This window comes from Apteryx mantelli, chromosome 21 (assembly GCF_036417845.1).
Source record: "Apteryx mantelli isolate bAptMan1 chromosome 21, bAptMan1.hap1, whole genome shotgun sequence".
NCBI lineage: Eukaryota > Metazoa > Chordata > Aves > Apterygiformes > Apterygidae > Apteryx > Apteryx mantelli.
This window is the reverse complement of record NC_089998.1, coordinates 13248779-13274739: the sequence shown is the minus strand read 5'-3', so window position 1 is coordinate 13274739 and position 25961 is coordinate 13248779. Positions and strand designations below refer to the sequence as shown.

Below are 25961 nucleotides of genomic sequence, written 5' to 3'. Positions count from 1 at the left end.
CAGCCAGCAGTGCCCAGAGCTGCAGGATTGACCCAGCAGGGTTCTCTGCCTCCCTGAGAGACCTCTGTTGCCATGAAATGAGTGCCTGTCTCCCCCATCGGCCACTTCAGCCTCCTCTGGACACCGGTACTCTGAGCTTGCCTTGGGCAGTGGCTGCTGGCAGCTCCAGTTTCTCACAATGGCAGGTCCACATGCTTTGCTGCTGTTTCTGTGCACATCACACAAAGCTCCCAGGCACCTGAGGCTGCTTGATGACCCGTGGCAAGAAACTGGGGCTCTCTCTCCAGGGCTCACCAAGCCAGCCAGGCCAGTATTGCTCGTCTCCCCTACACTCATGCTGCCCACCAGAGGGATCCCAAGACATGGGGAGCGAGGATGGAGCTGGGCAGCCCTGCGGAGCAAATGCCCCTTGGCAGGAGTAGCAGCATCCCTCCACCCTGCTGCTCCCCACCACAAAGGAGGCCCAGGTGAGCAGGAGACACTATGGGTTGAGGAAGGGAGACTGCGAAGCCCATGCCCATGAACATGGGGCAGTCCAGGAGGTGGGGGAGAAGGGATGGCATCTCTCTTCTTCAAAGAATGGGGGCACCCCAGGGTGAGGGTGCCAAGGACTTATGGGTACTGCAGGGTTGGCACCACCTGGGTGGCATTCCTGAGACCTTGACATCTGGCTGTGCCCGGCCTGAAGGGAGACAGTGTGGGAGACAGTGCAGCAGAGGTTCCTCTGAGAGGGCAAACTGGGTTGGAGGGACCCAACAGCTCCTGTGCAATAAAGAAAAGGATCTGTTTCCTGGACACCTCTGATTTAATGAGCTCATGGAGGCCAAGTGATTTAAGGCTGTTGCATACCATTGCCCCATCAGTGTAAACGTGACAGTCCCCTCCACCGTGTTCCCCCAAACAAGGCTCTCCCTAAGAGCCCAGCATGCTTCACCTCAAACCCAAGCCCATGGCCTGGAAAACCTGCTGAGGTTTATCAGGGAGGCAGCGTCCCCTGGGCTCCCCAGCCCGTTCCTCAGCCTTCCCAAGCAGCGAATGACCCCCTCAACTCAGGTCATAGAAGCTTTGGTCATCCTCCACGGTGGCAAGAACATCCTTAAACTGAGAGACGACACGTCCAAAATGAGACCCTTCCCAGAACACCTTCCCGCATCGGGTGCAGCAGTAGAAGTAGGTGAGCTCAGTTTTGTCCAGCACCCCAGGTGGGATGGCAGAGACCTGCAGGGCTGTGCCGTTCACCAGCGTCACAGAGTCCCCAGTGAGGTCTAACTCCTCCAGACACTGGCAGTTTGGGTTGTAAATGGGCTGGGGTGAATTATGGGCCAGTGTGGCAGCATCATAGGATTGGCTCGGCTTCTCTTCAGACCTTGTCAGGTGGCCTGCAGGGACAGGAGACAGCAGATAAATCATGAGCCACTGGTGTGATGAGTGGGATCTGCGCTCAGCACAAGCTCATCCCACATGAACAACCCTTATGATAGGCCTGCCATCCTTGCAGGCAGTATAGGCTAGGCTCTGCCCTGCTCCCCAGGGAGGAGAGTCCTGTAAATATGGGAGAAGGCAACCACAAGCACCCACAAATTTGCCTGCCCTGAGCACGACACCAGGGCAGATGCCTTCTGCTCCCCAGCAGCCTGCCTGGCTTCTGCCACATTCACGCAGCTCTTTTGCTGTGCCTGGGTTGGGGGGGGAGAGGGATGCAGGAGCAAAGCCCCTGTGCTGTCCCCTCACTGCCATGTGGGGGCACCTGCAGTGGATGTCACTCTGGATGTGTGGGAGGAAGAACCTTGCTGTGGCCTCAGTTTACCTCACTGTGGGCTGCCAGGACACTGCAAGTGGCACCAGGGCTGGGTAGAGCTTGGTAAGAAATGCTGCACATGAGGAGTGTTGAAACACTGGCAATCGCTGTCTGTGGCGTGCCACTGTGGCTGCAAGGTCCCTATGGCCAGGACTCATTAACAAACCTGCCTTAAGAGCAGTGGGATTAGCCAGGGTCCTGGAGATGTAAATCAGTAAATCAACAGGTTATCCTTGCTTGCCCAAGTGTGCTGGGCATTGGGGCTGGCCGTCTCCCTCCCACCACACAACCCCTTGCTCCTGCACTGCACCCCTGGATCAGGGGCACTGCTGTCAACAACCGGGAGCCGTGTCCTGCAGTGGCAGGCAAGGAGTCCCCGTGCACCCGAGCCCTGGCCTGGCCCTCGGCCTGCTGCAGGCTTTCTGCCTGGGGCCAGCGCCTACGTGCTGTGCCGCGGGCTCCCGCCTCGTGCCGACTGACTGCTGCCGTCGCAAACAAACTGCCACGAAACCCATGACATTTTTGGCAGCTCGGTGCAGGTTCTCACTGCTCACGGCCCTGTAACCGGGGCCCGACAGATTCCTGGGATCCGGAAGGCGGAAGCTGTGGGCTCAGTTGACTGTCATCCATCAGGATGTCTGGCAGCAAGTGACACAGGGAGGCAGTCTGCAGTTATTACTCTGGGATGACTCATTTTTGGCAGGGGGAGCTTGTCCTGCCTGGGCATCAATTAGACAACAAAAGGCATCTTGCATCTTTCCAGCGACATCTCTGGGGCTCTCAACCTGCCCCTTGTGAGGATAAGAGGGAGCTTTGTCAGGACTTAGCCTTGCTGGAGGGAAATGAAACCAGCAGTCTTGGCTGGCTCTTCCAGCCGGATCCCAAAGCCTTCAGGAACTGTGCTGTGCCATGAATTATGCCGGGGGGAAGCAAGGTTGAGGCTGGGGACATGAAGGTCAGGAGGCAGGGTCAACAGTGGTCCCCAGAAGCCCGTCCACTTGGCCAGGAAGGCCTTGGAGGATGGAGGCTAGGATTCAAACCCCTGGGGAAGCTTTTCAGGAAAGCTCCCAGGTTTGGAAACACCAGGACCCCAGACATGCAGTGATGAGCCTCTTTAAAAAAATACTATGCAGCTGCATGGGGAACTTCAAGCAGAACTGGGTCACCTGCATCACTGCATGGCCTCATGGCAATCAAGGCCTGCCTTGTAACAGCCATCCTGTCCCACTAGCCCCACACCACTGCGAAGAGTCCCACGTGACACAGGCTGCAAGATGCTGCCCGGCCCCCTCGGGTGTGCACAGATCACAAATGACAACCAAAGCCCATGTGCACTAGGGCTGCCCTATAGCCTGCAAGGACTGGGTTATGCTGGCTTCAGTCATGCTGCATCCTTGTCTCACGGCACCCAATTCCCACTCCGCTTGCCTCACTCCCTCCCCATTGAGAATGCGCTGGCATTTCCTTCCCCTTCATGGGAGCAATACAGGCTGGAAAATGTGGCCTTAAATCTGATGTTAGACACAAGCAAATGCAAAATCTTTTCATGAGGGAACCTCAAAGCAACAGGAAATCAGTAATCATGGTCGTTCCCAAAGTGTCCAAACTAGTGGGACATGGCCAGCCTCCCCATTCCTGGCAGACAAACAACCACAATCAGTGTCAAAGCTTTAACTGGAGATATTCTTAGTGTCAGTGGCCTGTAGGGTTTTGCAGACCAGCCCTGGACCACCAAGCAACCTGACAGCCATGCAGGTTTGGGGACTGGTCACATAACGTATCAAAAACCAGTCTGAAGCCCGGTCCTACTCGCTGCCCATCAGCAAAATCTGGATTCATCATTGCCGCACTCCAAGCAAGTGTCCCTCAGGAACCCTCAACCTTTCCTTGAAGCTCTGCATCTGTTTGGGACCCTAAAATCCATTCCTGGAGAAAAAACAATGACCTCAGTTTCTCATTTTCTCCAGTTTTTGGCATCTGGTGAAGAACATGGGTAGTTCTCAGAAGATACCTGAGCTGTCCAGAGCGGGGACATCTCAGAAGAAGCCTTGCTCCTTTGGAGATTTCTCAGGGTCCCATGCCAGCAGGCAGCAGGTTCAGGAAAGGGCAACTCCACACATTTGAAAAGCGGCAAAGCTTTTGCTCAGTTTTCTAGGTTGTCTCTCAAGCAAAGCACCAGAGTCATCTGTGCAAGTCTTGGCTTCAGCCGTACTATGGCTCTTCAGTGCTTCTCCTCGTGGCTTTTTCTTGTTGAAGAAGGCTATTTCTGTGCAGAGCTTGGCTTGCTATCTTGTTTTCTTCTAATCCATTTTGGCATAGAAAAAGGCATTAAAAGCAGAGTGCTCCGCTTTCAAGAAAAATCTAGTTAACCAAGTGCTTAGAGAACTACTGCCTGGCTGGTTGTCTTCTCCGGCACGGGCTCTGCAAGACCCTTGCCCGTCCCTTGCTCAGAGCCTGTTTGTGGCTCATCAGCGCTACCAGATGTAGAAAGGCTTGTACACAGCCAGTTCTGGCACCTCTGTGAAAGCCATGCCAGCGGGAGGCACGTTCAGCTGTGCCCCAGGCTGCTCTCAGCATCCCAGGGTGCTCCAGTGCCTGTGTTGGGACTTCTTGATAGTTGATTGAGTCTTGATGCTTTTGCAAGAATGATGGTAATTTGCCCTTTCTTTGGAAACTCTCCATGCATTCGCCATGGTGCAGCCCAGCTGGCCCACAGCAGCACTGACCACAGGTCTTGCTGGTGGGCAAAGCAAACTGTAGACCCTCTCCTTCCCAGTATGTGGAGTGCTAAGTCTCCGCATCCCCCAACTACCCCCTATCCCATCCCCCTGGTAGGTGGCTCGTGAGAAACAGGCAGGCAGGGAGGAAAAGTTCATCTCTTAAAAGCATGGGGAGAGAAAGGCCGTGATATTCACCCAGTGTTTTGCCTTTAGGTTGCACCAGCCCCCTCCTAATTGTGGTGCTTCAAAGGATTGAAAATGCTACATCACTTCAAAGTAACAATTTTTGAATGGGAGCTTGTAAAACTCCTCTCCCCCTGCCCCCCTCCTCCGGCCGAATTCTTTTCATGGCTTTTGAAGATGCCTGTGCTCCCGTTGCAGCACGTCTGAAAAGGCCACTGGGCGCCAGTCGCAGGGTGCCAACCAAGCAAACAGTCTTAAAGGGGGAAAAAAGTCGCTGTGAAAAGGTCAGGTCCTCCACAGCTCTGCAGAAAAAAGTTTTCTTGGGAAGACCATGGAGGGAATGGAGAAAGGGGGGATTTCTTTAAGGAGGGTTTTTTTCTTCCCTCCGCTCCACTTATCCCCTTCTTCCCTTGCTTTCTCCAAGCAGAGTAAATTTGGCTGCCTTATCTGAGTGAGAGAACTAAAACATGAGGTGGCCCCAAGACAGTGCCCACGGAGGCCCTATGCTCCCACAACCACCTGGCATGCATAGCACAGGGTTTTTCTGCAATATGGGGCCCAAAACCACTCTTATCCTGCAAAGCATACCAGCCTCAACACATACACACGTGCACACACATGCACACTCTTCCTAGCTCACGGGACACATGCTAAGCCCTCTCTCACGGTGAACCTCTCACAAGCTTTCCGGCTGTTTCAGGTGTCCTGGCAGGGTAAATCTGCTTTTCCCTGGTCCTGTGGGAAACCACCCCTCGAGCCAGGCCTGCCACAAAACCCATCCCTGGGCAGAGCTCTCCTCGACAGAGCTGCTCCTTCAGCAGTGCTGACATCCCAGCTCAGTCTGACGCTACTCACCAAGCCCAAAAATCACTCGTTAAGTAAGTGATTTGCAGAGCTGAGCAATGACCATGCCTGAGATGGAGCAAAAGGCATGTGTGGGTGTGCGTGTGTGTGTGTGTGAGGCCGAGGGAAGCTGAATATGTTATTACAATGTGCCAGAAGTTTTTAGATCTACAGTTTCAAGAGATCTGTGACCATTCATGCCAAAGGCTGGATTCCCACTGTATCTCTGGAAAGGAGAAATGAAAGCAATTCCTTATCAAATCAATTAGAAACACCTCTTGGGAACTAATAATCCCATTATAAAACATCTTGAAAATAGAAAGGCCTTTTCCCTCTCCCTCACCTCTCCCCCTCTTACCCGGGTCACCCAAGGATGACGGAGCCCAACAGGCTCTGTGCAAAGAGCTCTTGGAGGCTGAGATCTGCAGACTTTCCAAGCACACTGGGGCATGGCCGAGCAGGTCCCCCTGAAACTGAGCACCCAGGTGTGTTAGTGCTATAGAGCTGCACAGGAACCAAGGAATGATCCTCCTCAAGCTCCTTTCCTTAAACTAGAAACCCTGCTCAGCAAAGCAGAGAGGTCTTCCCACAGCAATCTCCCTTCCGCTCCTTGCAAGTTGTGATATTAGTCTTCCCTCAGCGCATGGCTTCTACTACGTCACACTCTCTCCAGCTCCTCCACACCTGTGCTTGGGTGGGGAAATCAGTGCCCATCATAATAACACACCACACAAACCGCTGCTGTTCCCTTCCAACAGCAACATCTCCATCTGAGTCCTTCCAGCCAAGCACTGGTGTGTCCACAGGAAAGAGAACACTGTAGGACCACAATTCCTCTTATTTCTGGATCAGATTCCTCCTCTGGCTAAGCAAGGCCATCCTTAGCAGAGGGATCCCATCTTTCTGCAGGAGGTGCAAATTCCAGGTGTGCCTGCAGCAGGAGTTCGTCAGTAAGAAACACTGATGGAGGTGGGCCTGAAAGCTAGTAGCTACTGCTCAGGCAGTGGCGAGTCACTTGGGCAAACTGGTTGTCCAGTTTGGGTCCCCAGGAGCCAGAGACAGGCAGTGGGCACCCAGCAGTGACCAGTGGGCTCTCTGACTCCACTGCCCTGCAGCAGCACTGCTCAAGCCTCAGCTCTGTGCAGACAAAGAGAAAGACAAGCCTGGTACAAATGGCACAACGTGGGGGTGCAGGAAGACAGGGAATTCTCTGCAGCTTGACTCCATGCCCAGGAACAAGGAGTAGCAACAAATGATGTCTGTGAGTGGTCTTGTTTTCTACTAGGATCACCCAGACCAGGAGATGCACTTGTCTCCTCTGAAATAGCCTTGCTTCATGCCCAAGCCATGGCCATGTGGCCCAGTGAACCCACAGCTCAGCTCTCCACACAGTCTGCAAGGTGGGGAGCAGCACATGCCTCGTTAGCCTGGGAGAGATCACCTTTCCTTCAACAATGGGTCACCAGCAAAAGGATAGTGGGAAAGACCCACAGCAACGCTGCTCTGCACATCTCATATGCCTTGTGGCACTGCATGGTTCCTGGTGCCCAAAAAGAAGCAGTACCTTAATCCTGGGGAACAAAGAGCCAGTAGTGTGCCCCAAGGTGAGAGCAGCATCCCAGGACCTGCAGCCACAAGCAATCACCTAGGTGTCAGTCCCAGAGAAGCCCTGGGTGTGAACTATAACAGATGGAGAATTGTGATGGGCAACATAACTTGTCCAAAGAGTCCAGATCTGTGGCTGCTGAAGGGTGCAGCTGGGAGGGATGGATGCCCACAGGCAGAGCTGTCGAGCTGGGCATGGTACGGTCTGCCCAGGGTGGGCAGCAGGAATGTGCCACCCTCCCATGACCAAAGAGAGGCCTTTTGGGTTTCGGGGGTTGTATGCAAAGGTCAGTGTGGTGGTGACACCAGTGACCTGGATCCCCTAGAGCCTACACCGATAACACGGAAGTCCTGGGTCAGCTTTACTGGGACAGCCCTGGAAGGCTCTCACTGCGGTACAGAGGGGCACAGGAGGGCCTGAAAAGCCCAGATGGAGCTGGATCAGGACAAACCTAGTTTGAACCTCCCCTTTCTCAGACCACACAGTCCTGACTTGCGTAGGAACAACCCGTCCACACGTGTGTGAGCCCTGGGCAGCCCAGGGGACCTTCCCCTAGGGGTTTCAGCGACAGGGGTCTTAATGGATAATCCGAGCTCTCTTGGAGGAGCCAGGTATTTCTACATAGTCCTGCTCTCATGCCCCATTTCTAGCACAAGTCCCTCTGTGTCACCCAAATTGAGATTCAGGCACGAGGCCTTGAGGTGAAGAGCAGGGTGTTTGCCCCGGCTGGCTCACACGAGGAACCTCGCGCTCACCTCCTCAGCTTCCCAGTGGGAACCAGAGCCTCCTGCCAAGTCCTGAGAGGCGCTGAGACCTGGCAGCGCTTGTGCAAGCCGGGCCCCTTCTCACAGCCTTGCAGCCGCACCCAGCTGTCATCGCAACCACTTTGTGCGCGCACGCACACACACACACAGGAGATTTGTCCATAATTAGGCAATTAAGGATTAGGTGTTTTGGAGAAAGCGCACATCGTAAAGACTTTGCACAAGTCTGAAAGCAGACCTGGGAGCATTCTTGGAGTACAAAGGTGCATGGGAAACCTTGCCGTGGTGAGAGATTGAACTTGATAAGAGGAGTTACGAGCCTGAGAAACACACTCGATTGCAGGGCACTGAAGATGCCTGGTTATCTTTTCCTTCTAGATAAGTCAGATAAGCAGAGGACAAAGGACTTGGGATTATGCAACCTGGGCTGCATTAGCCGGGCCAAGTTCTTAAGAACTTCTTGGGTGAGCAGGCGTAGAAGGGAGGATGAGCTTGCTCAAAGCAACAGGCCAGGTTAAGTTGCTACAATCTTTTTTTGCTTCCCATTCTGGGAGAAAATCCTGCTGGATCCTGTGCCCCAAAGCTGGAAAGAGCAATGTTTTCTGTGGCTTTGACACACACACAGCTGACATGCCTCTAGCTTCTTCCTGGGGTGCTTTTGGCGTGACACTGGTGTCAGCAGGTACATACACAACTCTGCAAACCCACAGCCCTGAAAATGTCACTCGGTTCACAGCCCAGCAGTGTTTTTTCACATGAGCAAACAAAATTCTTCTGAACAGGCGGAGCTGGCAGGCCCCGAACCCAGTCATGCTTGGGAGCTATTTCTGGCCAGTCTCACTGCTGCAGCCTTCATTCCCAGCCCTGTGCAGCAGCACAGCAGCCCCCATCCCTGTCCCTTGCAGAGGCAGAGGGGAGAAAGCCACATTGCCCCATTGCGCCCTGGGGTGAAGAGAGCCTAAAAACACTGGTTCCCCATTCTGAGGAAGAAGGTGTCCAGGGAGGGCAGGGAAACCCTTGAGTCCGTAGATGTAGAACCTTGAGGACCTGCCCCTTCCCCAGCCATTGGGGCTGTGCCTGAGAGGCCCAAGCACTGTGGACAGCTGACTGCAGGCAAGCAACCCCCTGGCTTGCTGGGAGGCTGGGGAACCTAGAGAAGTGTGCAGAGCAGCCTGAAGTATTCAGGATGTGCTGGTCTCCCCTGCATGCCTGGCCCTGTGCTAGCCTGGTCCTACGGCCAAGGCACTGGAGATGTGTGGGTTGCACTGTGGGTGTGAGAGCCATTGTGGGACAGCACGAGGATTGCCCGCCCTTGCCCACGTGGCAGTAAGACCGGTCTGATGCTCATGGCAAAGTCAAATGCTGTAGATAGGGAAGCAGGGCAGGAAAAAAACTGCATCTCGCATCAAGGCTTTGGACACAGCGTGGCCTCCTCCAGCTGTGGGTCAGAGTCCATGACTGAGGAAAATCCTGGTGTGATGGAAGAAGGGGAGAGAAGCTCTGCATCTTACTAGCATCAGCCTGGGCTTGGATTTGCTGCAAAGCTCTCCCAGCTCACTCACTGCCATCTTGCAGCTCTTCCTCCTGCCTCCTTGCACACTGCCTCCACATGCATCCCCCACCGGGGTTTCACCCGGGCTCAGCCACAGAGCTGTGCAGCGCAGTCTCCTGAGTGAAGCTGAGGAGCAGGAAGGGAAAGAAACAGAGTCACTGCTCCAGGCCAGTGAGTAGGAAATGTGCCATGAGAAAGGCACAAAGTGGCAACTCGGCCAGCCTGCCCTGCCGCTGCTCCAAGTGCCCTGCCAACCCCACACCATCCTGTCACACAGCATGGGGACTTCCCGGTTACCACGACTGCTCCTCCAAAAGGTCGCGGGGCTCCCCAGGGTTTATCCTGCAGCTGCAGGATGCAAAGTTTGAGGAGAATAAAAATAGATAGCGTGGAAGGGGAGAGGACACAGAAAATGCTAGGGGTTGCTGGGTTGCTACAGGAGTGGGAGCAGAGTGGGGAGTTCTGGACCAAGAATCCCCTATTTCTCTCCCCTCCATCCTCAGCAATGCAGGTGGATGCAAAAGAAACATCCTGCTGAATGCAGGGGGCAGGAGGACACCAGCACCAGCTGAGTTTTCCAGCAGTATCTATCTGGACTGCAGTGTGCTGTGATGACTCCACTGCCCACAACAGCCAGCCAGCATTCCTTGGGTCTCCAGCCCCAACAAGGAGGCTTCTCAGCTTCCTTGGGCTCCTGGCAGGCCCTGTTCTCTCTGTGCTCCCATTCCTATAGCAGGATCCTCTGTGAAATGCCGGCAGCAAAGTGGGATTGATTGAGACTGCAACCATTGCCTTGCTGACCATGCCAGCTCTTGAATCATGCTTGGGTCCGAGCACGCTGCCAGCCTCAAGTCCGGGAGCCCCAGAGTCGTGCTGCTCCAAGTGCAGTTCAGCTCACCTCTGTGCCAGGCACGGATCCCAGCCCACCAGCCTCCGTGGCCCCTGGGAGCACCACTGTGATGGTCCAAGCAGGGTGTTGCGCTCAGCAGAGACATCCATGATGTCCTGTGCTTGTTGATCTCAAATACCAGCATGGGCATGTGAGCAACCAGCTGATGGCTGGTCATATAGGACCCCCAAGTCCAGCCCAGCTTGCCCATCTTTGCCACACTTCGGGCTTCCCAAGATGCTGTGTTGGTCTCTCCAAGCATCCCTGTTGCTGTATCTGAAGCCTCTGCTTCTCTCTAACTTGGAGCGGTGGAGGGAGGCCCTGCCAGCAAAGAAACATCATGGATGTAGCAAGAGCAACAGTTTCTCAGGCCAGTGAAGGCCAGAAGGATTAGTTTGCTCGGACCTGCCATTCCTGCACCATGGGTGAGGTAAAGCAGGTTTTTAAGGCAGACGATGGTCAGAGGCCATACAAGGATGATGCTGCAGGGCTGCACGAGGCTTGTGATTTCTCCCTGTATAGCATCCAGCCACCATCACTTCTTCCGTCATGTGGCAGGGAGACACGGACACGCTCAAGTGCCCAATGAGGATCAGACAAGCCTGCTGGTTAGCAGCACAGCTCAGGAAAGAGCAAGAACAGCTGTTTTGTGTTTTGCAAAATGTTTCAAATGGAAAGGGGTGATTTTATGATGAAAGAAGCATTTTCTGTTAGGCATATCCTAACCAGATCTAATGTGATACATCCTTGTCTTTCTTAGGAACCAGACTTCATCTGGCAGAGCATCACCCAAGCACCAGTTTTTACCACACCGACTAAGCAAGAAGCTTCCCCTGGCCAGACTAGAGCCCTGTGACACAACCAGTCCACCTGGGTCACTTAGGAGCCTGCAATTTGCCAACAGCTTCCATTATGATCACATCTTGCAGGTGCCACATGGTGACCAAAAGCACTGTCACCTCTCTCTGTCCCTCTCCTCTGCCTGCTCTAGGCATGTGAGCCCCCTAAAGAAAGCTGCTCAGAGCACTCCGCTGGAAAAAGGGCATTACAGGGCAAAACTGTCTGGACTTGAAGCAATTTCCAACACTTCCATCAAAGCCCTCATGCAAGAAAAATGGGGCTGTGTCAGGAAAAATGTACCCTAAAACCTGGGAAAGACCTACGTTCAAATTCAAGTGAGTTATTACAGGATGAATAATTTGCCTTTCATCACTTGGAAGCATTGTCATAAAGATCTGGGAGCCAAAGAGAGTGGCACTGACCCAGGTTTTGCTGCAATGAACTCCAAAATGTAAGCAGCTCTCATTCTCTGCAACTCCAGGCCCTGTCTCCAAGAACACCTGAGGAGCTACAGACTTATTTATATCAAAGGATTCTCCGGCAGAAATAGTTCCCATGCACGGCTGGTGGGTGTCCCAACATCCTTGGCTCCATCTGCCCCTGCTCAGATGCTGCTTGCTTCTCCTCAAAGAGGTGAAACCACATAGGAGGAGGCTTTCTCTGCTTGCCTGGGGAATGGGGTGGGATGGGTGGAAGGAGCATTTTCCTCCTAAGGAACTGGGTGCTGGACAACCAGCATCATCTGACCAGTCTTGAGGAGCTTAATCCATTGTTCAGCAGGGGACTTCACAGGCAAATCCCTAGGAGGGTTTTGCTTTGGGACAGGTATTACTTGCCTAGCTGTGGCCATCTACCCAGCCCACATGCTCCCTGGCACAGACACAACTCAATTCACATGGGTTAACCTATATGCAGCAAAACACCAAAACACCTGCCCCTGACTTGGTGAGATCAGTCCTGTTGCAATGTGTGTGCTGGTGGGTTGCTGAGATGCAGCCTAGCCAGGTCTGGCATGTAGGCAGGGAAGAAATGATGGGAATAAAGTGCTGAGATTTAGGAGGATGCAGCACCTCTCGGTGCTCTCTTGCCAACCCTGGTTGTCCTTCTGGGAGCTGCTTTGGTGAAACAAAGGGTCCTGACCCTGTCACTGGAGGACGCTGAGACATTTTCTGTCTTGACCTCTCCATGTCTAAGGACACACCTTGGTAACATCTCACCCAGCGTAGTAGGCATGTGGCTCAAACCTGGCCCAGCAGACTGGTATCCTTCCCTTGGTGGAGGCTGCATCCTTCTATCACACGGGAAGCAGGGCTGGAGTGGGACCCAGCAAGAGGCAGAGGAAGAAGAGGGACCTTATGGCACACGGGGAGTACAGGGGTTTTGCAGATATGGTGCAAAGGACAGAGAAGTGAGGGGGCCCCGTAAAAGCATGTGCGGAGGAGCATAGGGGCGTCAACTGAAGGATGACGTGTGAGACACCCCCAGTTCCATCATCTCCATACAGAGGGGGAAGGGGAAACCGCTCACATGGCTGAACATAAACCACAACATTTCTATTTCCCATACTCTAAAACTGGCTGAACAGGCCAGGCTGGTCTCTGGGTACATATAAACAGTGAGTGCCCTCACAGGAGAAACCACTGGGAAGATGCCCTGGCCTTTCGGAAAGCACAGTGCTCCCAGCTGCCAGCACCATGGGAAAAGCCACCCCACCATGTCCCTCCATCCCACAGAGCCACACGTGCTGTTCCTAGCAAAGCCACAGCCTCCTAGGAGCGCTTTGCAGTCAGCGATCCCAAAGCATGTTGCGCTGGTCCTGCCTGTCCCCTGTCACAGAGATGAGGAAACACAGGCACGAGGCAGTCAGTGATGTGCTTACTGTTGAGAGAACCCGGGCTCAGGAACGGTGGCAGAAAGAGTGCATGCTTCCGTCCCAGCGCACCCAGCCGCACACACCTCCGTGCATACGGCATGTCTATGGCATCACCACCAAAATGTGGCTCCCTCCAGGGAGAAGCGCAAAAGTGTAAACACCAGTGCTGCGGAGCAGCTCGGGGCAGGGAGTGGAGGAGGCCTTTCCCAACGGAGCCTGCAAGAACTTCTCTGGGCAGGCAGCACTTACTCACTCCTCCTGCAACCTGACCTAGTTTAACAGTGATTGTGCAGGTGAGAAAGGGATCATGTCATGCATTAGCAAACACTAACAGCAAGGAGGCATTTCACAGCTGAAGATTAGTTTCCCAAGTCAGGTAGTAATGGCCTTAGGCTGTCACTTGGGCCACTGCTGGCATTTCACCTACCCAAAACATCCCAGGTCCAGGCAATCACATGCAAAACCCGGCAGAGCTTCTTGCAAAGCAGATCAGCACTTTCAGGTGGGACTGCCAGGAGGAAAGAGCTGGGAGGCTGTACTTGGACATGCACAAGCTTAACCCTGGCACAAAGTTACAATAGCAGCAGGTTGGGGTGGGGGGGACCCCCATTCCCCATTTGAGAGACTCAGCCTGAGCTGGGAAGGTCCCATTCTGCCCTGGAGACTGGGACCAGAGCCTGTGTGTCTCTTGCCTGAGGTTGGGCTCTCCAAAGGGGGTTAGGAGACTCTCCCATCCCACCTCATCCATCTCCACTGCGTGGAGGTATCCTCATTCCATCGGAAACTCTGTCCCTCGTTTGTATCTCCCAGAGGCACGATCTTGGGAAGGAAGAGCCCAAATTACTCACTGGCAGGAAAAGACCATAGAGGACACCCAAGAGCAGTCAGTGCAAAATCCTAGAGAGATGAGAGCACATGGGCATCTGAGAAGGGGTACACTGCAGCCAGAGGTGACACAGCCCTCGGCTTGCTGCTTTCCCCAGCCTCCAGAGAGACCTGGAGCGTACGAGACCAAGAAATACTATGGGGAAAAAGAAAACATTAGAGTGTCACTCCCGTCCCAGTAAGTAGGGCTGGATTCACAGCTGCTGAGCACCAGTGTTCATAGCCTTTGTCCTACGCTGGTCCTGGACAGGGACTGGGGGAAATGTATGGTGCTTTACAAGTCACGAGCTGCTCTCTGGGCCGTGCAGCAGAGTGGAGCCTGCCACGGGGCAGTGACTCCCAGCTGGGGAGTGAGATCCTAAGAGGCAGGTGCCTGACCACTGCACCATTGGAGCCATTGGCCCCCACTCTCTTACTTGCATCATCCTCTGCCGTTGAGTGTCTGCTGCCCTCCATCAGCTGCCTCATCCTCTCTTTGGAGATCTTCAGGTACTTGTCGCAGTTGCACACCTGGTGAAAGAGAGGGGGCAAGGTCAGTGAGACGACAGCCACGCTCCCAAGATATCTCTGCGCCCAGGAGAGCATCACCGCACAGGGAAACTGAGACAAGGCCTGTCCTACTACATACTGGGTGGCAGAGGGGGAGCAGATGCAGACTTTTGGGTCCGCAGCTCTATACTTGGTCACAAAATCCTGCTTCCCAGAAAGACTCCATCTTTACAGTGCTTAGCCACATCCATCAGTGGTTCCTTTCCGTGAACACCTGGAGCAGTGCCTGGGACTGGCTCATGTTCTGGGCCACAAGAAGCACCTATGAAGGATCTGTTGGGATCCATGCGGTGTGAAGGACGGGCCTTTGCATCCAGCAAAGGCAGAAGGTGACTTCTGGGCTCATGATGGGGCAGCTCTGCGGCAGAGGCTGCCCCAGCACCCTGTGGTGCCCAGGCACCCAAGGGGGCACCAGAGGAGGTAGGTGCCCTAGTAGACGCAGCTCCTGCCCCCAGCTGAACCCTAGGGCAAAGTCGAGCCCAGCCTCTGGTATAAATGCTCCTGCAAAGAACAATGTTATCAGAGAGACCTGTTAAAAGCCCATAATAGAGCTATTCATTAGAAGCCCAGAAGTGAACACAGAAAATTCAGAGGAGCATTTGAGATTTAGCCCCCTCCCAGCAATGAAGGCTTTTAGCTTTTCATGCCTGGCAACCGCATCAGGGCAGCAGATAAACCCACTGCCCCCTTCCTCCCTGGCGTTTCTCACTCAGACCAGCCCCTGTATAATGCCATAAAATGCCAGAAACAGAGGCTGGCCTAAAGTGTCAAAAAGAGTTTGGGCCACAGCTTCAAAACTTGTTCTCTCTTGTCCCATAAGACCTGCTGAGACTGCAGGGTATGCCGAAGGGGCAAGCCAGGGTCTCAGCAGGCAGAGGCTGCTCCACTGGGTCCATCTCTTATGTAGCACCAGTAACACAGACAAACACGTTTTCTAAACTGACTCTTGGTCTGGGAAATGCCCCTTCAGAGCTCTCCAAGTGGCCTGAGTTCCTGCAAGTGCCCTTAGGGAACCACCAGGTACAGAGCTCCTGAAAACACCGTCCAGAAAGAAACACCCAGAGCAAGGTTTCTTGAGCTGAAATCAGGATGCAGCCACTAGCCAGATGTGCTCACCCAGAAGCAATTAGCATTAAACCTTCCCTGGACAGGGTCCTAACCTGTGAATTTCAGCAAGCTCCACCTCACAGCCTTGCTCTTCTCTTACCCTCCCAGTCTGGAAGAAAGTATTTTAAGGGAGTGGAAACTACCAGGCAGACTCAAGCCAATTCCTGGAATGTGCTACAACACCTTTAGCTTGTTATTTGTTTTAAGGGACTGATTTTTGCTTGTGGAGAATTTTGAACATGCTGCACCCAAAGAAAGCAGTGAGGCAGGTGCATAACTTCACCAACCAGAACAAGTTGCCTGCCTCAGGGTTTGCTCCAAAGCCTGTTGAAACCAGAAAGTCTTTCCATTGACTGAACGGGCATCGGAGCAGCCCTCCAGCAGCTCTGTGTCTGCGGCATGCTAGCTGGAGTGCCGGGGTCATGGAGTGGCACAAAGATGCCCCTTCTTCCCACTCAGCTGCATAAAAGAGGGAGGTGGAAGGATGATTTGTTTCAAAATAAGCTTTCCATGATGTCCCGCTCTTTCTGTTCCCCAAGAGATATTTCCACCCCCAACCCATGCAGTGGCTGCAAAAGCAGCGCACAGTCCCCAGCCTGGGCATGATTTTAACCATGAAAAGATGCCAGGGCTCCACTCCCTGAAGCTGCACTGCAGGCAGAGTCTGAGACGAGTGTGAGGGAAAGCCTTGTGGCAGCAAGGCCATTGGGGCCAAGAGCTGTTCGGGGAACTCGTTTTCCAGGCAGCTCAGCAAAGGCGTCTGAGTCGCAGCCACTTCCTCCCAGCCCTCCACGGTGGCTCCGCAGAGCACCGCATGGCCTGAATTCAGCAAAGCAAAACCTCCCTCCTCAGCATCCGATCAGATGAGCTGGCCTCCAGCTCCCACCAAGACCTGCTGCCTTCCCTGCTGAATGGGAAAGCGAGGGTGAACTGGGCCACTGAGCACGGCAGCGGGAGCACGCCCCAAGCCCTCTTGCTTCTTGGCAGAAGGAAAGCTGCTCTGCTATGGAAAAATCCTTCCGATTCCCACAGTGTCTGTTGCCCCCCTGCCCTGCCTCCAGCTGGGCCTGCCAGGAACAGAGGAAGAGGAGGAGGTTGAGTTCCTGGCTGAAGGCAGTAGCCAAAATCCCACTGCCTTGGCCACCAATGAGAAAGACCTCAGTAGATGCAGCTCTGGATATCGCACTGTCACAACCCATGGCTACTTTGTGCTCAAAGCCTAAATCCACTGCTCTGACACTGACAGAGAAATGCCTCAGACAGACACACACACAGATGGACAAGGCACAATCCTGAAACAACCCAAATGACTTGGAAGTCTTTGCACCACTTTTAAAAGTGAATTTCATCAAAACCCCCCTCAATTTTACAGCGCAGGGCATCAAATACAATTTGGGCGCTTGCATACTGCTCCTGATCTCTATTTTTTTTTTTCCTTTTCTTTACTCACACTGTGAAAAACCTCAGCAAATGCTCAGGACAAATGCTGAGGGTGTCCAGGGTCACCTGTGGGAGCAGGACCTGGGCCTACCTCTGCGAGCCCCCTCTTCCTGGGAATGTCCCAAGCCCTCCCTGTGCAGCCCTGAAACAGTCCTCCTCCACTCACGCATTAAAAAAGAGGTACCCAGAGGAAGTGAAACTGCATGAAACCCCAGGAAAGCAGAAAGAAGATCTTATTTGAGAGAACCTGAATTTTCGGAGGGGCCAGATCAGCATTTCAAGTTAATAAAGGAGATATCACTTTTAGTTTCACTGAGAACATCACATGAGGGAAGGTTACATTATAACCTAAGGAGGTTACCTGATACAATCTCATCTGATCTTCTCAGCATTTAACTGCCTGAAATAACAAAGACTGGAGATATTGCCGGCTCACTTTCACACATCTGCCTCTTGCCTTTCCACTCCTTCTCCCTGGCTCCACTTTGCACGGGCTCACAAATTCAGCCACCTTGGTGTGACCAACCCATCAGCTGGACAGGCAGGGCCTATTTATGCTCCCTCCTGAAAGACGGCTGTGAAAAAGGGAAGAGGAACACAATTGAATTCAGGGATGTGCAGGGAAGAGAGACCAAGTCTTTCCTTTTGGCCAAACATCACCCTCAACCCCAGGAGTCCTGGGGCTCTGCACAGACCCTGACGCGGCTGCACAGCAGAGCCATGCTCTGTCCCCTGCCAGCTCTGATTTCAGAGCTCATATTGATGCTGTGGGATGGTCAGAGGTCTCAGGGCTTGAGGAAGTCCCAGCCTGTAAAGGCCAGAGATGCAGCCCTCCAGGCAGATTGCACTTCTGAAATGCCAGGAGTCCTGCTGCATCCTCTTTTCTCTTTTCAGAGAATTTTAACTATGCCTCCCAAAGGCTCATCCTCAAGCTGCTTGTGGCTTTCAGGGTGCTGGGTGGACAGGTGCATTTGCTCTGTCCTCCTTCATCTGTGTTCCTGATGGAGGCTGACAGTCGCTCCTTCCCTCCAAGAGCAGAGCAGAAGTTTGCGTGGAGATCCCACAGCCTCCCCAAGCAGCCATGGGACTTTTCCTCTTTTTTGGCCCAGGCAAGCCACCTTCTAGTGCTGCAGCCCAGGCTGAACTGAAGGCTGCTGCCTTCCCCAAGGTGATATTCCCATGTTACACTGGAAAATGAACGGAGCAAACAGCATTGCTGCCTCGCGAGCCACCTGAAGTCCTCGTGTGGCTCACGAGGTGCCTTGTGCAATTTGTGGGATTGCAGTGCACAGCCAAGAGTGAACAGGCCCTGGTGGTTGCAGCTTCCCTCCTGATAATGCAAGCAGGTCCCAGAGATTCGTGCCAAGGTTTGTTCGAATAGGTCTCACTACTGGTGGGATGGTGACAACAGGATAGCAAATCTAGCTAACCTGAGGGAAAGGAAGGGATCAAGGGAGGCTGCAAGCCAGAAAGCAGCATTTAGCCTGTGTGTGGGAGGCACACAGGGACGGCAGCAGGGATGTGGGAGGTGTGGACAGGTACAAGGAGGGGAGAAGGGATGGGAGACCTTACCTCCTGGGCATGGTTCAGCACGCAACAGCTGTTCCAGCATGTTGGCAACTGCCCAAAGAGGCTCTGGACCACAAGGCCCTCAAGCTTCCACCCCAACATGGACATAGCTGGAGCCCACAGGGCAAATGGCATCTGCTTCCCCATTCATCCCTGCTGGGGAAGTATGCATGGACAGCCCACAAAAATCCACCTCAATAGCCAGTCTTGGCATTTTTAAGCATGATGTCTCCATGCACACTTCCCCAGCAGGGATGAATGGGGAAGCAGATGGGGATAGCATGATGTCTCTGCAACATTTGGCAAGAGGTGCCAGGCATGCTGGACAAGGACTCCTGGGTCCCATAATTCTCTCAGGTGCCTTAGGCAAATTTCTCTGCTTTTCTGAATTTCAGCGTCTTTATAAAATGAGGCAATCTATTTCCTTGGGGCGAGCTATGCCCTGGCAGCCCACAGATAGCAGAGCATTTCCCTCTTGCTTGGGGCTCCCAGATGCTCTGGTTACAAGACCCATGCCATCTCCTAAGCCTCCAGGCCTTTGCCATCATCAGCTTCCCAAAAGCAGGGGGCAGGCTCAGGGCTAGATAAGCCACTTAGCAACAGAGCCAATTAGCTGTAATAAAAATTGCAATTATTTTTTTTAATGCCTTGCCAAAATGACACATAAGAAATCAAATGAATGGGGCAGCCTGCCACCTTGATAAGGCTGGACTGTCTGGCTGCTGTACAGGGACCCGTGGCCTTGGGCTTGATGCCCAGCTCCTGCCTGGGGACACAGCTCCCCAAAGAAGCCTTCTCCATCTCAGCTTCACTGCCCGTGGGGTTGGAGCATTTTTGTGTTTGTGTGTGAGTGTGTGTGGCTTGCTTGCTTTATTTTCTTAAGGATAGGGAAGGGGGGGAGCCTATCAAATGGGTAAAGGATGGGTTTTTCCTCCTCAGAAAGGCACGGTTTCCCCAGACCCATCTTGGAAGGATTAGCCATTGCCTCCATGAGGTGAGGCATGTATGGAGGTAAAACCCTTCATGATGGTGAGACACCAGCAGGAGCCCCATGGCTTCCCAAGCCACTGGCCAAAGGAGTTGCAACCACCAAGAGCAGAACACCAGGAACAGCCCAATGTCAGGACAGGGGCTACCACTCAAGCATGAAGCCAGGGCAGAAGCTTGCTCCCTGATCTTATCCAGCTGGGCACGAGCTCCCCAGTGGCCATGCACAAGGCATCCAGTGGACCTGCTGGCACCCCCTTGCCCAGGTCCAGGGGCACTGCCCTGGGCTTCCCCCTCTTCTTCTCCCCCAACAGCTTGAGGACATACCACAGGCTCTCCATCCACCTGTGCCCAACCCGGGGGTGAAGGGCAGCTTCTGTCCCATGCCCCAGCCCTGTCTTGGAGATGGCCTGTCAAGTGGGCTGAGTCTGCAAGATCTCTGCTCGTGCTGCACTAGGGTGCCTGCCTGTTCCATGAAGCTGGGGTAGCTGCAGGGTGACCATGGGGCCAGGACTCCAGATCTGGGCCACAGAGAAGACTGGGTTCAGCCTGTGAGGAGTGGTAATGGGGGGCAGCAGCCCCCTTCCTTCCCAGTAGCACTGCCCAGGCCACCACTCACACTCCCACCATGAAGCTGGGGTACCCCAGTTCTTCCTTCTGCCCCAGGGGAGCCCTGGCCCTGGGGAGGAGAGGAATTCAGGTCACTGTGGAGCTTTTCTTCCCAGTGAGCACACCTCCGAGGAGGAGTAGCTCTCACTTTCTCACGCTAGGGCAGCCCTTGCCAGCACACGCTTAGTCACTGGTAAATCCCAGACTAGATCTGTTCTGCCCTCTGTGAAATGGATCTTGGCTGCACCCCCGCTGAAGCAATCCCAGCGCTCGGGAGCCATGGCGGGTGTGTTTTCCCACGGCAGCCCTGCTTCCAGCACCCCGTGTGAATCAGCCCCTTCCTGGGCACTGTGAGTGGGGCAGGCGTGCTGGGCACCGTGCACAGTGCACGTGCTGGCACACAGGGTGCAGGCGCCTGCTGGCAGCCAGCTAGGGCAAAAGCTAGGAGAGCACATTTCTTAGCTCAGATCGCCACTGTGGCTTGTCAGAAAGGACAGCTGCTTTAGCAAAGCCCATGCTGAACGCAAGCTCTTGGGCTGGGAGGGATGGTTGGTCAGTACCTGTTCCCACCAAGGCCGAGATTTTTCCCCCTGCTTCCCTGGGCTCTGCATGTGTTGTCCAAGCCAAGGGTAAGGACTGGGTTGACTGCGTCTCTGGTGAGTCCTTGGCTCTGCTGGTCCCTTGCTCCCTGCTTCCCTCTGAATGAGGTGCTGTGTCTTGGGGCATGCAGCCTTGGGGCACTGCTGCCACCGCGGCGATGGCCACAGCACTCCTGTCCCACTTCCCCCAGGCCTCCCAGCCTTGTCCCGGTATCTGCTGCCTCCCACAGAAACTCCTCTCCCTGCTTCTCTGGCCCAGCCTGCTCTGTGATGTCACCATCCGAGAGCTATGACATGGGGATTAGAAGGAGTGATGTCATCTGCACTGAATTGTGACAACAGAGTGAATCAGACAGGGAGAGCTCGTACCCTGGTTTCCTGGCACTGGTGCCCATGTTGCTGTGAGCTCCCCAAGCGCAGCAAGGCTGTCAACCCCACCAGCGTGAACCTACAGCAGCCTGAGACATCTCGGGCCCACCAGCATTTTGGACCTTCCTCTTCAGCGAGCTAGTCCAAAGGAATCACAGGGCTATCATGAGATTTTCCTTGCCTGTACCGGTCAAGGAGGAGAGCACGTGTGAGAAATCTTTTTGCAATAATGGCAGTCTGACGGCTTTTTTGTTCAGGATGATCGCTGGCTTTTTCTTCCCTCCTGGGTGGGGATTTTACAGCTGATTATTTCAGCCAGATACGGCACTGGAGATCTGGGCCACAAATACTCTTCCTCTGGCCCAGTTAGGACCACCTGGCAGTAACACATGAACCTCCCAAGACTCCCAGGACTGGATGCTTTGGCATGGAGCTTCTGGGCCATCTCCACCATCGTTCAGGCTCTGGGGGAACAACCCAGCCCCTGCTGGGCTTCCATTCCAGTGCCAACCCAGGAGCTGAGAAGCTTAAAGAAAACTCAGGGCAAACAGACAACAGGGGCCAAACGTTTGGGGATTCAAAAAGGGCCCTGGGGGCTGATGTGAGTTTGGCTGAAGATGCATGTGCGAGCTCACCTGGAGTCCATAGGCTGGTGTACAATATGCATGAAAAATTAGTGGTTCAGGCTGGAGTGGAGTCATTTTTGCTCATTCCTTTGATAAACCTGAAAGCTGCACCACCGAAGTGCTGAAGCACTTGGAGAATTACTTTCAGGTACCCAAAAAGGTCCCCTGGATCACAGGGCTTCTTCCATTCTCTCTGCTGACCAATGGCACTGGGCAAGCCTCATTTACCAAAGCTGAAGGACCACTTTGGCTGTGGTTGTACAGGCAAAAATGCACCTCTCTCTCTGCCTGGAGAGATTCTGGTTTAGGAAATCCACAACATCCCCAAAACAGCTGTAAAGGACAACACTGGTAGTGCTGGGAGTGAACTCACTGGGGCGATTCAGGACATCTCACGTCAGGACAATTCCAAGGGCGTCTTCTGCTCACCGTATCAGAAGGCTATTCACCAACCACCTGGAGAGATATTTCTCTTCCTACTCACCGCCTACCCTTTTCCCTTTCTTTCTCTCTTTCTCCAAGATGGATATCATCTGGTGAAAGGGACACTCCTCCGGACAGAGGTTCCAACTCTCATTTTGGTTGTGCAACCACAGTCCTTGAGCATCCAAGAGCTTCTTTCGGGGACATATTGAGACTAGAAAAATCACTAGAATGGGGATGCTGGAGCCTCAAATTCAGCCAGTTAACTCACCAGAACAGGTTGTCTGTGTGAAGCCTCCAAGGCCAGGCATTACACATAGACAGGTTTGCCACCTTGGGACCTCCTGCCCATGATTCAAATACACTCTCTAGGTGCAGAGCAGTGGCGAGTCAGGTGCTTCCGGTATCCGCATCTCCCCTTGGAGAGAACTGCCACCACTCAGGCTGAGTAAGCAGTGGGCCAGACTGTTTCCTTTCCTCTTTGTGTCAAGAACTCCTTTTCTTATCAAGCTTCTTACCACCAGTACCGGGTATTTTAAAGGTTCGTGTTGCTGCTCCTGCTGTGTTACAAATGGTCTAACATCTTTCCATGTCCTTGGGTCCCAGCACACGCACTCAACCAGCAGATCAGACGCACAGGTGCATTAGTCCAGTGCTTTGGAGGTGCAACAGCTCTCAGTGCACACAACAGACTCCAGTGGCCAGCAAAACCTGGGCAGCACTGTCTCCCATTAAAACAGCAAGAGCCATGATGGGAAACAGACCATGATGTCCCACACCTGCACTGTGTGGCATCTTCCACCAGACCTGGCTGTGCATTGAGCGCCGCTATTTTTATGACCCTGTGAAGTAAGTAATATATCATCAGTGGAAATCTGGGACTGCTGGTGGGTCCCTGGGAACGAGTGGGGGCATTTTGGTTCAGGCTCCAGAAAGAGGGAAGGGCTCTGTTTATTGAATCATTAATATCACTTCCCGCATCGCCAGCCAGGTACTCTGAGAGGTCTCTTAGGCAAGTGCTGACCTAGCCCAACCCTGCTAAGCTGGTAAGATGACATGGGATCCCATGCCAGCCTGGTGTGGCGTTCCCACTGCTTTCTCTGCTCCTGCTTCGCTATTAGTCATCCATTTCTGGAAGGTTTCTCATGCATAATAAAGTGTTTCAACAGTTGCATAAGCCAGCTCTTCTCATCAGGAGTGACCCGCTGTATTTCCCAACGCTTTCCCTAGGCAGTCCTTCCGACTGCCATGAAATATGGCGTTAAAACATGAAGTTTTCTATCTCCCTTGGAGGCAAAAGGTGTGGGAAATCGAACAGATAAGAATGCCTTTAATTAGTATCATTTGCATAAACTCTGGGAAAGGCTCACCTGACAGCTACAAGGGCCTCATTTGTCTGGGAGTACGAAACAAGAACCACGGGCACTGAAACGGGCAGATTAGCGGAGCTTGTCAGCTGACAAGATTGGGGAGATAGCGCAAATGTGAGGTCAGCCACGGGGCAGAGGAAAAGTGGCCAGAACTGAAGGCAGCCTGGAGGCGGCCTGCTTTTCAAACATACCAGCTCCAGCTGTGTTCCTCTGCTGGGCCTCACTTTTCAAGGCATCTCTCCCTCTCAATTTACACGGGCCATTTTACAGCTGCTCAGAGAGAGAGAACAGAGTCACAGGACATGATTCTGGGTGGTGCAGGTCCAACAGGTGCTCAGCTCCCCTGGAGATGAAGAGGAGACAGGGATAGGGGGCAGAGGAAAAGCACAAGCAAGTCCCTGGTTAAAAAGGAGCTCTGGGAGGCTGCTGGAAAGGGCTCAGCATCTGGCGGTGATGGGACCAGGGTTTTTGCCTGCAGTGCCTGACCTCGCCGGCTCTGCCCTGAGCCACGGCTTCTGGGTCATTCACTTCCAAAAGTGGTGGCACAAAGCAGCATGGATCCAGTATTGCCTAGCAGCACGCAAGAGGGGCACAGTGCAGTCCTGCAGATCCATCACACATGAGCAAGGTCCATGTCGCCATCGCTGCCAAAGTGTAATTCTGTAGTTTGCAGCACACCTTTGCTAATCCCAGCACACAGACGGTACAGGACCAGCACAGAGACCACAGAGAAATGCAAAGCCCGTCGTGTGTCCTTGTGCACACTCATCCCTTCCTCTGCACAACCACATGCGTCCCTGCAGGGCGCATGGCCCAGGAGACACACTTGCAAAGTCAGCAACCCTGGCTGAGCACATGGGTTCCTTGCAGGCACCCTGGCACGCGGCTCGCCTGCCTGCACCCTCCCTGGGGTGCACTCACAGCTCCCAGCACAGGCTACGCAGCTGGGGGGGGGCGGCTGACATCCAGCCCAGCTGCTCCAGCATCCCATCGAGCCCTGACCCCATGCCCGGAGGGACCAGGCAGCAGGATAGCATCTGGCCCCTCTGCACAGAAGAGCGGGGTGTGCTTGCCGCTGGGCCATGCTGACTGCAGCTCCCTTCAGGTTGGACACGTTTGCTCCTCTCTGTACGTACACACGCTCCCTCCAGCTTCACACACACAGCTGCAAGTCGCTAACCACAAACCCCATCCCGCTGACGCCTCGCTATGACAGTGCCGCGGGTAGTCAGAACGGCACTTGAGGCGACTAATTGTCAGCGACACTGAAAGCCCTTTTCACTACCTCAAGGCTTTGCAGCGATGAGAATCTCACCCAACATTACACCTAAACCCACATGCAAAGCTGAATTTCCCAGGGGAAAAAAAAAGATGTTCACCCCCCCCCCCCACCCCTTTGGTCCCTCTGTTTCCTCCAGCTGCATTTCAGCTGTCTCAAGACTCATTTGCTAATTTTGCCTCTCAACCAGCTGAGCGGGGTTCAGAGCCACAGAGCCCCTTCAGAAAGTTAAAATCTGCAACAGCAGCCTTGACCTAACCTTAACCATACCTGCAAGCCCTGTTTATACAGCACCTAGCACAATGGGGTGCTGCTCCAGGACAGGTTTCTAGGGGTTACAGCAAGTTTAATAACAAAGCCAAAGCAGTAATAGCTGCCTCACGATGCGGTTGCATCTCAGCATCCCCAAAGCCTTCATTTTAGGGTGAGCTCCATGCCAGGAGCTCCCAGGGGGGCCCGGGTGGCTGAGCAGTCGCGGTCGTTGGGTGAACCATCCCTCCCCACCCTCCTCCCTGCCCTGCCCGAATGCTCACACATCAGCTCCTACAGCCCTACCCCAGCATGCTGCCTTCCTGCCTGTATAAATATGCTTTCCTGCTTTGTATTTAACTCCGGGAAGAGAGTTAACCCTTCCTGCGTACACAAGCATGCAATGTGCTGCCATCGGCTCTGGGGAGCATGCCTTCTGCAAGTCTGTTCCTGAGCTATCCCAAGGGAGGCTGCATCACAGCAGGAGAAGGGTTAACTTTCCCCTTCTGCAATGTAGTTAATTGCTGTTACTCTTAATCAAGCTGTGTTATGGTTGCAGAGTTTTATCCAGCTGCACTGAGATCTCACCTCTTGGCCTGAGATGCTCAGGTCTGGTGAATGTGAGTTCCAAAAAAGCCCAGCCCAACCAAAAAAGACTGGAGTTCAGTTGCCTGGGCTCTAAAACCAGAATGAGAGTCCACCTCCAGCCAGCTCATACTGTCACTGAAATCGGTGACAATACTAGAAATGGTCTCATCTGAAAACTCAAATGCAAGCAGAGATCTGCTTAAAAAGCATCAGGCTGGCCTGATCCCCAGACCTCCAGGAACTT

General features: G+C 53.7%; 1 protein-coding gene across 8 annotated transcripts in view; it reads right to left on the bottom strand.

Moving 5' to 3' along the window:
- Positions 1-795: 795 nt before the first annotated feature.
- The window catches only part of EXD3 (exonuclease 3'-5' domain containing 3), a 335146-nt gene continuing 309980 nt past the window's right edge, over positions 796-25961 (bottom strand). For 5 of the 8 annotated variants that reach the window (XM_067309031.1, XM_067309034.1, XM_067309032.1 and 2 more), the window contains 2 exons: positions 14370-14463; positions 796-1379 (listed from right to left, as the gene is read on the bottom strand). In XM_067309031.1, the coding sequence (XP_067165132.1) occupies positions 1045-1379; positions 14370-14463 (429 nt within the window). In that variant the 3' untranslated portion in view covers positions 796-1044. Of the gene's footprint in view, positions 1380-10617; positions 10677-14369; positions 14464-17479; positions 17625-25961 lie in introns of those variants that run through there. The other 3 variants (XM_067309037.1, XM_067309036.1, XM_067309038.1) reach the window with 3 other exon arrangements.